We start from the raw sequence: 11266 nt of genomic DNA on the forward strand, positions 1-11266 counted from the left end.
TATGACATGTCTAAATTTAAAATTGAAAAATTTGTTGAAAACACAAAAATTTTTAGAAAAAAGGAAAAAGATGAATGAAAATTAATGAACTAAACATTTTTTTTAGATGCAGAAGGAAGATGGTTGTGTTTCCTTTTTAATTCCACACGCATTTCTTGTTCATTAGTTCAAAATCGCGTAAAAAATCAGAAACAAAAAGGAAACAAATAACTGAAAGTCTGTATACACAAAAATTGTTTTGACATGTCTCTCTCACTTTAATTTTGAAAATAGAAAAATATATTGAAAATACAAAATTATTTGGATTTGATGGAAAAAATGAATGAAATGTGTGTAGTTAAATAAAGAAGATACATTTGAAGGAAAGTCTATTGCTTTTCCTGTTCATTTAATGTATATTTTATGTGTTTTCGGTTCAAATTTTCGTGAAAACAAGGAAACAAAAATGAAGGAAATTTTGTTTATGTTTCTGTTAATTACGAATAGTGTCGTGGAAACGGGTTAATTCGTGTACGTCGTTCGACAGGCGAACAACGTAATTGAAACGCTCGTGTGAACATGACATTAGACTTTGTTATTTCCACAATAAAATTGTTTTTAATTTTCACAAACATAAATCAACAACAAATTAAAAACATATGATTGATTGTTTTCAGGAAGAAGAAGAATTGCTAGTTGCTGCTAGAAGAAATTTGTCCAGCAAGAATTTGCAAACTTTCAGTAAAAGAACTGTCAAAATGTCTCTCTCGAATCGCTCTCTTTTGCTGGTTTTTTGTGTTAACAGACGACTTCCAGCAACAATTGGTACAAATTGTTACAAATTTTAGCGGGGTACACACGATCAGTTTTGGCTGTCAGTTTTGCTCAAATAATCGGTTGCTTGCCAGTGTGGCCGTTCATTTTTGTCCGTCATCAGGCAACCACAAAATATTTTGATGTTGCTGGACAGTTATCGATATTTCCGAAAAATCGACAGTCAAAACTGATCGTGTGTACCACGCTTTATATTGAAGAACAAATTTGTTTCGCTAGACAATTAAAAACCGCTAACATAATAAACAGTTTTTTTAATGGATAACACGTGTAAAGGTATTTAAATTAATATTCTGATTAAGAATTTAAAAAAGTTAGATTTGGTAAGGGATATTTGGTGTAGACTTGTGGTGTATTTTTTGTGTAGTTTATATTGTAGTTTATATGGTTTTTGGAATAGAACTCGCTGTATTGCGACGTATTCCCGAAACTATATATTGGTCTGTTCCTTTACTTTTGAAAATGGTAAAACCGGCAAAAGTAGTAGAAGTGGTAAACTGCTTCCATATGAATTGTATGATGTCAGTAGTAAAGGAACGCTTTTCGAGTAAAAAATGGTAAAACTTGAAGATTCTTGAAAGTAAAGGAACAGAACTTATATGTGGTAGAAGGTAATAGTGAGTACTATTGGTCTGTTCCAGTACTGCAAGAATCTACAACTTTTTACTATTTTTTTCGATAACATAAAGGAAAAATTGTTATCGTAGTAAAAAATAGTAGCTTCTTGCAGGTTCTGGAACAGGCACTATATGTGTAGAAAATGTTATCCCCGTATGGATCCGTAAACTTTTAGAAAAATATTTACAGATAGCTTGACACTTAAAAATTTGGATACTTTTAAGTATTGGGCTGGGCTGGGAGTGGGACTTGTCAATATGACACAAGTCGCTAAATTTGATAGTTATCTTAATAGAGTTATACCAAGCATTGAAATCTTTTATGTTCCAGATCTCTTAATTTATGCTCTGTTCCAGAACCTGCAAGAAGCTACTATTTTTTACTACGATAACATTTTTTCCTTTATGTTATCGGAAAAAATAGTAAAAATTAGTAGATTCTTACAGTACTGGAACAGACCATTAGTAATTGGGACTACAAAAACCTACTACATTTTAAAATCTTGACCTGTAATTATAATGTATTCAAAAATTTAACGCGATCGCGGTATTCCGCTTCCAAATCGTCAATTAATAATGGAGGTCACAATTACTATTGCATTGTATCCCAATACGTCAAATGATCTCTGAGATTTCGCGTTTGGTTAAAAACCGTTGTGGGGGAGGTCCCCCGCCCCCTCCAGTTATCGGTATAAAAACTATGGCTGACTTTATAAATACAGTATGATGCGTCAAATGACATCCTCGCGACTTCATAAATGCAGCATGTCTTTTTATTGACATCGTCGCGACTTCATAAATATCATGCAACACATCACACTGCGCAGCAATTGCCGAATTTGTGCAGTGTTTCCAAGTGGACTGCACACCAATTGACATTTCCTTAGTACTGTTATGCCAACTGACATTTGCAAAGAAAACTGGAAAAATACATAAGAAACTATTAGAAATGGCGGATTTGTGGTAATTATTCAATATAATAAATTTATTTTCAAAAAACGGAATTTTATAAAAAGTAAAGCAATAGGTCTGTACGATAACTCAAAAGTTTGTACAAATTTGTTCAAACTTTGACAAAATGCTGTTCGATAACAAACTTGTGCATTAAAAGAGAAATGAGAAGCACTTGCAAGTAGTTGCAAGAACTTGCAAATACTTTTTACTTGAGAATTTATCGAACAGGCTTAATGTGTGCGTTCATGAATGCAGCAAAATGACACGTCTCTTTGTTGACTATGTCAGTGTTGTCACACATATTTACTTCATCGATTTATGATATTGTCATTTTTTGAAATGTAAATACTGCAGCCTACCTTACGATCTATTCTAAGAACCGAAGAATCTACAGTCGAAATGTTATCAAATTAGGTCGAGCCATTTCAGAGGATTTATATTTCGAACATCATGGCAGACCTGAATAATATATATAACTGAACCGATCTTGACGTGATTCTTAATTGATCAGGATGTACCATATCAAATTTTAAAGTCATCGGATGCAAATTGTGACCTTAGTGCGGCTTAAATATAAAATCGGATAAAATCGGTTGAAACATATATACGATTCCTTCCAAATTTTGCAGATACATTTTTATGCCCACTATAAACATCAGGACGGAATTTGAAATGTCCAGCAGCTTCAAGTGACTTGTTACCTCAAAAACCTGTCCTTGGGCCCATAGTGCAAACTTAAAAATTTCTCATCGTTTGCCCATGGTACAATAATACAGGTAAAAGCAAGTCCCAGCTGATTAGATTGACACGTAATACTAGTGTCAAAAACAATATGAAGTTTAATACATGTTGTTCTTTTCGTTAATTGTCAATTAATATTTTTGTTTTTTACTTTCTTATAAACAAACATAAAACACATATTTTTGAAGTTATAGACTTCACGGCTTACTTCGAATAAATAGATCAGCAAATGGTGTAAGAGAACAAAAGGCCGTTTAAAATGGTGTTCCAGGAATTTGCAGATACAGGTCAGTGCTATATTTATTCATGGTAAAGTGGGTATTTATGCATGTAAAAATATCTCATTGCAGACAAGGATCTGATTGAAAACATTATGAATGGAATCTCAATATATTGGATGCACTGTGAATTATACGGAATAAGATAAGTTCAGAGTATGGTTAGCCTTTTATTACGGAACCTCAGCCGTGTTATTTTGGCTAACTATGGCGAAGCAGATTTGTTCTAAATATCCCTAGCAGGGAGATATCAAACAGCAGTTTTTGGTATTTGCATGTCAAATGGCATTATAAGAGATTTCGTTGGACCATATTTTGTATCGGAAGACAACATGGGATTTGCGAGACCTACCCGTTATTTACTTTTAAGTCCCAATAATGTTGAGGGATGATCTTTAATGTGGGACGAAGCAGTATCTAAAGCTTCCGTGTTTTATGGCACACGAATGCACAATCTCTTCTGTGACAATTGCCATTCGCATGTAGCGACTGCATTAAATTGTATGCGCTACAAAGATTCCAGTTGTAAAGTTCCATGGTAAAGTTAGCCGCATGGATATTCTTCTGTGGCAGATATGTTAGTGTTGTGGGCTTCATCAAAACGTGGTTGCCCTTTCTTATTGTTGTACGCTATTGGGAGTGTATTTTTAATATTTGTTATATTGAGAGAGCATACAAATGACAGACTTCCTAATGCATTTTAAGATCGAATTTGGCTGCTTCTTGTATTATAAACATAATTTTTTTATTTTGAATGTTTAATAGATGTTTACGCGAATTTTCCTAATATTAAGTTTCAATATTAGTCGATGTATATTGTTTTAATGCAAATGTATATAATAGTTAATTTTAATAAAATGCATAAACATAAATTTGATTATTGATTAAATTGTAATCGATATTTGAGTCCATCTATAAATGATATTTTTAACTGTAAAAATGTATAATTAGCAATGCGTTTTAAACTTCTTTTGCGACTGCATCTTGTTAATAGAACTGCAACATTTATTCAGACTCAATTTATACTGTTTCATGGCTGCAATAGCAATTTTAGTCTGATGTTCACGTTAAATGCGTATAATAAAAAGGTGATACCTTACAACATTGTCAATAATGCACAAATTCTGGTTTGAAAACATATGTATTTAGCAATGTATACTTTAATAAAAATTGAAACGTGTACGTTGCTCTATCCAATTGAGTCGGAATATTTTCAAATATGACTTAAGGTCCCACATATGTATGCTTCGTCCGATCTCATATTTAGCTGCGATGTCGTCATAAAAGATTTCCGAAATGTTTAATTTAGACGGTGTACTCCATTTGTTTCTTTGCCAACCAAACTCATCTCATAGCGGAAATCTTTGTCTTTCAATTCATAATGGACCTGATAGATGCTATAGTTAGAAAAAGATTAATTTTAAGCATTTGTTATAATGCAAATAATTTCCACTCACATTCTGCCAGAATTCTGTACCAAATCGGTGGTGGACATTTCAGTATAATTAAATTTCTCAAAATCTGTCTTAGCTTGTTGTTTTGCTACTGGCACATGCTAAGGAAGAGGTATCAGAACAGCAGTCTAGTCTCAGGTGTTGCTGTGGTTGGCATCACGAAAGCAATCCTATGTGGTTGTTGTTTTTAGCTACACAAAACGTCATGCAATGGATTAAACAGACCATAACCCACGTTCAGAAAATCTAAACTTACTATAATGCACGTTGACACTCTCCTTTCGTTACCACTTTTTATCCTTACACCTGTAGGGATGAAAATAGTGAACCAAGTTTGCATCTAGGAACTTCAGCCAACAATTTTTGGGATAATCTGAAATAAACTATGAATTATTTTATTCTGGATATTTAGATGCATTAATACTTACTACTGTCAACATTTTTACGGAACATACCAAGCAGAAACGTTATTGATTTTAATTTAATTAGTTTTTATTCATTTTTTTAATTTACAATTATGAAACTTCAAAACATATGTATGTATTTATATTTCATATTTTGTTTACATTTTTGAAAAATTAGATTGACACTAGTATTACGTACAACAACAAATTTCTATGTGGTTGTTGTATGGATTGTTGTACAACAACACTTGCTTTTACCTGTAATAATTGTACGATGTCGTTTGCCTAACAATTGGTCTGTTCCTTTACTTTTAAAAATGGTAACAGTGGCAGAAAATGGTAAATGTGGTAAACTGCCATCATATAAATTGTATGCTATTAAAAGTAAGGGAACACTTTACAGATTAAAAATGGTAAGAAATGGTAACCTCAGGCACGTAAAGGAACAGAGCAAATAAAAAATGCACGTTTGACTGTACTCACTTAAAAATCCATCAATTAATGTACGGTTGATGAATAAGGGGAGTTGTGCGTTTGCTTAGTTAATTCAAAAACCGTGAATTCAATGCAAATATGCATTTTGTATTATAAAACAAAATTGCAGCCCCCAAAAGTATGCTATAATAATTTCGAAATTTTTCTCTCCCATGTTTTGCTGCTCCCACGTCGTTGAGAAAATGAAAATCGTGGGAATGGGAAATTTTGATCCCATGGGAAACAGCTCCCTTGGAAAGTTCAGAATAGGGCTGATGTGTATCTACCTGAATTGTCAGTAAAGAAATTCGCATCAAAACCGTTCCGTCACCGCGAAAAATTTATTTTGTCTCCGTTTATGAATTTTGATATATCAAATCTTTTGTTTTCTTAGAATTCGCTTGGTGGAGGACCTAGATGCATGAATTACAACAACAAATTTACAAAAACAACATTGTTGTTATTGAAAATTAAATGTCAAAGAGAATATTGAATAATAATGTCGTTCTTAAAATTTTAGCAAGAAAAACATAAATACATTTTGAAAATCCTCTTATGGGGTTTCTACACGGTATGTTTTTTACATATTCATACATAGCAACTGTCACTTTTTTTCGCCCATATGCAATTCCTTCTGCACGGCAAATTTTTATTTTTCATTCGTTTTCTGTTGTTTTCTTTATTTTTATCGCGTACAAACAAAACAGCTGTTTACCTTTGGTTGTACAGACGAGAATAGAGCGCGTTCTATTCGAAGAATGTACATATGTATGCACATAACACTTTGATGCATTGAAATTTCTGTATGGTTCACACCATGTGTACAAAATTCAGATTTGTAAAAAGTGACAGTTGTTTTGTAAAAAACATACCGTGTAGAACACCTTTTACAGAACAGATTTGAATCAATATGTAAATATAAAGCATTCAGAATTGTCGCACGTCCTTTTTATTTAAGTATTTTATGGTAGCAAATTTCGGAGTTTCAAATTTTATGACTAGTTCCTATTACATTTTGAAAACCAAATTTACAAAAAAAAAAAGTAAAACTACAACTGATTGTCACTTGTACCTTATATAAATGTGCCTTGGATGCATCTTGTTAATTTTGCCATGACGCTACCATATGCTAAGTATACATTTACGAAATCCACTCGATTTCAACTGTCAATTCCATAGCTCAAACGTCAAATGAAATCTCATCTGGATTTCATTTGACGTTTAACCTATGGATTTGACAGTTGAAATCGAGTGGATTTCGTAAATGTAAACCAAGCATTATAATTTCATCGATCTACTTGTATTAATGTGCAATGTCCATCATCCACTGTGATTGGTATATTTAAAAAGAAGAACTTCATTACAAACTGAAGATATAATAAACAGGAAATTTTTAAACCTACACTATTTAGTCATTTATTAAATATGGTGTGTGAAAAATGTGAAGCAAAACTTGCAAAAATTGCTACCCCTGACCCGTGGAAGACAGGACCGGCTCGTAAAATTAACGAAAATAAAGCTTTAACGTCGGCAAAAGATAGATATAACCCTATAGGAAAAACCTTACCTCCTTGCAGGTTTGTTAAACTTTAAAACATCTTATTGTTTACTTTATGTTTATGGTTCGTGCGTTTTTTTCCAGAATTTGTCGCCAAAAGGTACATCAGGCTGGATCTCATTATTGTCAAGCGTGTGCCTATAAAAAAGCCATATGTGCAATGTGTGGGAAAAAACTAATGAATACAAAAAATTATAAACAAAGTTCGACGTGATCTTGTACTATAGCAACAGTAATTTTGTTCATAATAAGATCTAGTATATTAAAAATACACTTTTTATAACAAATAACAAAATGCAAATTTCAAGTATTATTTACAATTTCCTCATTTACACAATGTCCACGTTCTTTCTCCTTCTTTTTCTTCTGTCCGGAAAAGGCATAGCTTAAGGCTTCTTTGTTGAATTCCATTGGCATTATACCCAAATCTCCGCTATAACGATTTTTAACAATTTGTAAGTACTTTTTACCTTTCACAGATGTCAACCTTTTGTCTTGGATAATTAGAACATTGTCAGCTTCCTGACTGGCTTTGGCAGAACCAAAAATTGAACTGGCTGTTAAGTCATCTTCCTCTCTTTCTTTGCGAGGATGCATTACTAGTGTTACATGGAGATTGTGTTTAGTTGCCATTGAACGAAAAGCAGCAATAATGTTATCCTGCTCCCAAAATTTATCATTACGGTAGGTACTTGAAATTCCCATCATAAATTGCAAATTATCAATGATAACATGACTGATGTCATGAACATAGTGAGCATGTTCTATAGCCTCCAATACCAATTTTAAGGGTTGTTGACCGTGAAATGTCATGAAGTACATGGGATATTTTTCAAACTCTGTAGCCCAGTGATCAAATTCGTGAAGTTTTTTCTCCAGTGAATACCCAACAAATTGTCTTAATAGCGTGGATGCAAGACGAGCATTTCTTATCTCAAATGAACCCCATAATGTTGACACTCCTTGCAATGCTAAATCCAATGAATATTCGCTCATGAATGTTGTCTTGCCGCTTCCAGTTGGACCTGTTATTATAGTCAGCTCTCCTTTTCTGTGACCTTTAAGCAATTTATTCAATACTGGAAATCGCTTCCATTTTACTCCGTTTACTTTTTCAATATTTTGTAACTCGCTCAGAATGTCACTCCTCAAGCTACTGAATGTTGTAATAGATTTGTGTTTAACTGGTGTCGCTTTCTGCATAATTTGACGAATGCTTAAACGCTTTCTTTGTGCTTCGAAAGGACATGGCTCTGTGTCGGTGGGTCTTATCAGTAGACAACGTTTTTCGTCAAGCTTTTTGGAGAACGTTTTTGCCGCATCCCAGTCCAGAGAATCACATTTAAACCAAAGTAGAAGCTCTTTAAATTTTTCCAATGCTGGTAAACTCTCTTGAGGTAATGTCTTAAGGCCATATGGAAGACAGACAATGCTATCTAAACGATACATACATTTTATAAATTAATAATTGTATTATAAGGAAAGAAAAGTATACATTAATCAACCCCAGCATGTTTGAACAGTTTCTGAAAATATGGATTATAAAATCAGTCACAAAATCAATATTTTGGAGTAATTATTTTTTACCATGCTGGGGCAATCTATTTTTCGACTTACGTGTATCTATTCGCTGGGCTATTAACACTAAAAAATCTAATACATTTGTCACTACAATTGCTTTTTGGTTAGGACTTTGTTCATGTATCAATATTCCAGAAAGGTTTGCATTCTGGAGTGTCATCTCAAGTCCACCGTCCAAATAAAGTATTTTTTCGCCAACAATTGTGTGCGTAGCATTTTTCAATGGGAAATGTAAGCTCTTTTTTATCGGATCGTAACCCGCTTCTAAAATTTCAAAATCTACTTCCTTCAGCCCTTTAATTTGAAGGCTATCGCAAACATTTTTCGGAACTTGCGTAACCGCATTACATGTGCTTCTGTAAACATTGGTCTTTCTCACTGTGGCGGCATCAATAATGAGCTTTTCTTTCTCGTACGAATTCTTAACTTGTCGCAATGGCACTTTCACATCACAATTGGGGCATACAAAACTACCTGTTGTTTTATTTACAAAAGCCCATTTATTTCCATCAGCATTTTCCTGACACAATTTACATGTCACCTGAAGGCAGGTGTGGCCATCTTTATGTGCCAGATTTTTCGCCTTGACTATCTTTTTGAATTCAGCATAATGTTTCAGATCTTCATCAGTTTCACTGTTGTCAATTAAAAATTTTTTGTTCGTGCTTAAACTTAGACAGGTTTGAAAGCAAGGAAGATATATTCTCTTATGCCATTTTGGAAAGTAAACAAAGCGGCCAAAAGTCGCCGGTACATTTGCCATTATAAAACAAAATACCCAGAAATAGGGATGCACAAACCGAAAGTTATTCGTTTTTTACAGTAGCTGTGTCTTTCGCATGGCCCCAAAACCAGCTGATCACCATACTACAAATTATAGCTGGTTTACACGCATTTTTAGCTTGTTTGCACTTAGGAAGATTAACCCACTGGATATATTAAAACCCATCATCGCACTTTCTTTTATGTTATTTATTCTCTGGGTGCCACCGTGGTGCAATGGTATGCACGCCCGCCTTGTACGCAGAAGGTCGGGGGTTCGATTCCCCGGCCAAGCAACATCAAACATTTTTCAACGGTGGCAAAATACCCCTCAGTAATGTTGGCGACATTTCCTGAGTATTTCAGCCTTGAAAAACTTCTCCATAAGTGGTGTCTTAAGACACGCCGTTCGGACTCGGCGATAAACAGTAGGTCCCATATCATTGAGCTAAATATGAATCGGGGTGCACTCATTGATATGAGAGAAGTCTCCCTTGTCCCGTATGGGATGTTGTGGAACAATGTTTTGTTTTTTATTCTCTGCAAAACGGCATAAGATGAATGGAGTGGTTGAACTCAGAAAATGTTGAATGTTTGTTGTCCACAGGTAGATCTTGGAATGCTGATTACGCCAATATACACTCCGTTTCATCTGAATAGAACCAACGAATATTTGCCTACAAATACCGTTATATTTGACTAGAGTTGGGTAATCTAGTTCCTAGTTCCTTGTACTAGTTCCAAAACGTAGGAGTAACATCATTAAATATAACGTGTGATAGTAAGTATACGCACTTTGTTCAAAGAAACAATATGGACCATTGGAACTGCGAAGTGAACGAGATAGTTCCATATAGTTCCTTTGGCACAACTCTTTATCTGACGATAGGAGAGGACTTGTAAATTATATTTTTGTGGACATGTAGAGTATATAGTAGCCGATATTTTCAATACCGAACATGTTTCACATATGCGTTTTAAAGGTACTTTTTACTCGCTTTATGAAAAAATGTCAAAATATTAGCATGTTTTAATGGTTCACCAGGATAGAACCACCCTAAAGACCTGCATACATAAGCTGCCTGGCCTGCTTACCTTGCTTACTTCTGATAAAAGAATAAAAAAGAAAAGGGCAACCCAGTTTGAAATTTCCTCGGCCTTCTTTATTCTTTTATTTTTATTATGTCAAAAATGAAGCAAGAAAGCAAGGCAATCAGCAGAGCAGCTTATGTACGCAGGCCTTAAGAATTTACACAAATCCTTTGTCGGACGTGGTAAACTTTTACAAGAAACTATTTATAATTATAAATAATGGCCGTGAGTGTTGATTGCCAACAAATATTGTGCAAAAAATTGTATTAGGGTCTTGGAATTTGATGAAAATCGATGCTTAGGGCTCCAACAAATATTCATATGAAGAAATCGGGAGAAACAATTTACAAAGTCAAAATTTTATACTGAATTATGTTCAAAATTTTCTAGACTACAATAAAATTACAAAAAAGTCACATTTGACAGGTTTATAAGTCCAAAACAGAGGAAATATTATAAAGATAACTCAAATTTCTAACTTTCCAATCCAAAAATTGATATTTTATCTTAAATTACTTATTTCCTCATACAAAATTCT

General features: G+C 33.8%; 2 protein-coding genes and 1 long non-coding RNA gene across 3 annotated transcripts; 1 reads left to right on the plus strand and 2 right to left on the minus strand.

Moving 5' to 3' along the window:
• Positions 1-4386: 4386 nt before the first annotated feature.
• LOC141392931 (uncharacterized) lies at positions 4387-5545 on the minus strand. The gene is made up of 4 exons (XR_012409916.1): positions 5286-5545; positions 5114-5230; positions 4861-5048; positions 4387-4800 (listed from the first exon to the last, which is right to left on the minus strand). It is a non-coding gene; the product is annotated as an uncharacterized lncRNA (long non-coding RNA).
• A 1525-nt stretch (positions 5546-7070) lies between these two features.
• On the plus strand, positions 7071-7604 carry LOC141392933 (cysteine-rich PDZ-binding protein). Its single transcript, XM_073965902.1, has 2 exons — positions 7071-7312; positions 7378-7604. The coding sequence occupies exons 1-2, from the start codon at positions 7161-7163 to the stop codon at positions 7505-7507; spliced, it is 282 nt and encodes a 93-aa protein (XP_073822003.1). The 5' UTR covers positions 7071-7160; the 3' UTR covers positions 7508-7604.
• On the minus strand, positions 7505-9656 carry mtDNA-helicase (mitochondrial DNA helicase). The gene is made up of 2 exons (XM_073965901.1): positions 8911-9656; positions 7505-8729 (listed from the first exon to the last, which is right to left on the minus strand). Exons 1-2 carry the CDS (start codon positions 9635-9637, stop codon positions 7597-7599), a joined length of 1860 nt encoding a protein of 619 aa, XP_073822002.1. The 5' UTR covers positions 9638-9656; the 3' UTR covers positions 7505-7596.
• Positions 9657-11266: the final 1610 nt, after the last annotated feature.

Source organism: Musca autumnalis, unplaced genomic scaffold (genome assembly GCF_047663935.1).
Source record: "Musca autumnalis isolate F117 unplaced genomic scaffold, ASM4766393v1 scaffold_2, whole genome shotgun sequence".
NCBI classification, from domain to species: domain Eukaryota; kingdom Metazoa; phylum Arthropoda; class Insecta; order Diptera; family Muscidae; genus Musca; species Musca autumnalis.

Excerpts from the sequence above, each read along its gene's own strand:
- LOC141392933 (XM_073965902.1), top strand. The coding sequence starts at position 7,161 with ATGGTGTGTGAAAAATGTGAAGCAAAACTTGCAAAAATTGCTACCCCT. Across the intron at positions 7,313-7,377 it reads AAAACCTTACCTCCTTGCAG|AATTTGTCGCCAAAAGGTAC; the intron begins GTTTGTTAAACT and ends GTTTTTTTCCAG.
- mtDNA-helicase (XM_073965901.1), bottom strand. The coding sequence starts at position 9,637 with ATGGCAAATGTACCGGCGACTTTTGGCCGCTTTGTTTACTTTCCAAAA. Across the intron at positions 8,730-8,910 it reads AGCCCAGCGAATAGATACAC|ATAGCATTGTCTGTCTTCCA; the intron begins GTAAGTCGAAAA and ends TGTATCGTTTAG.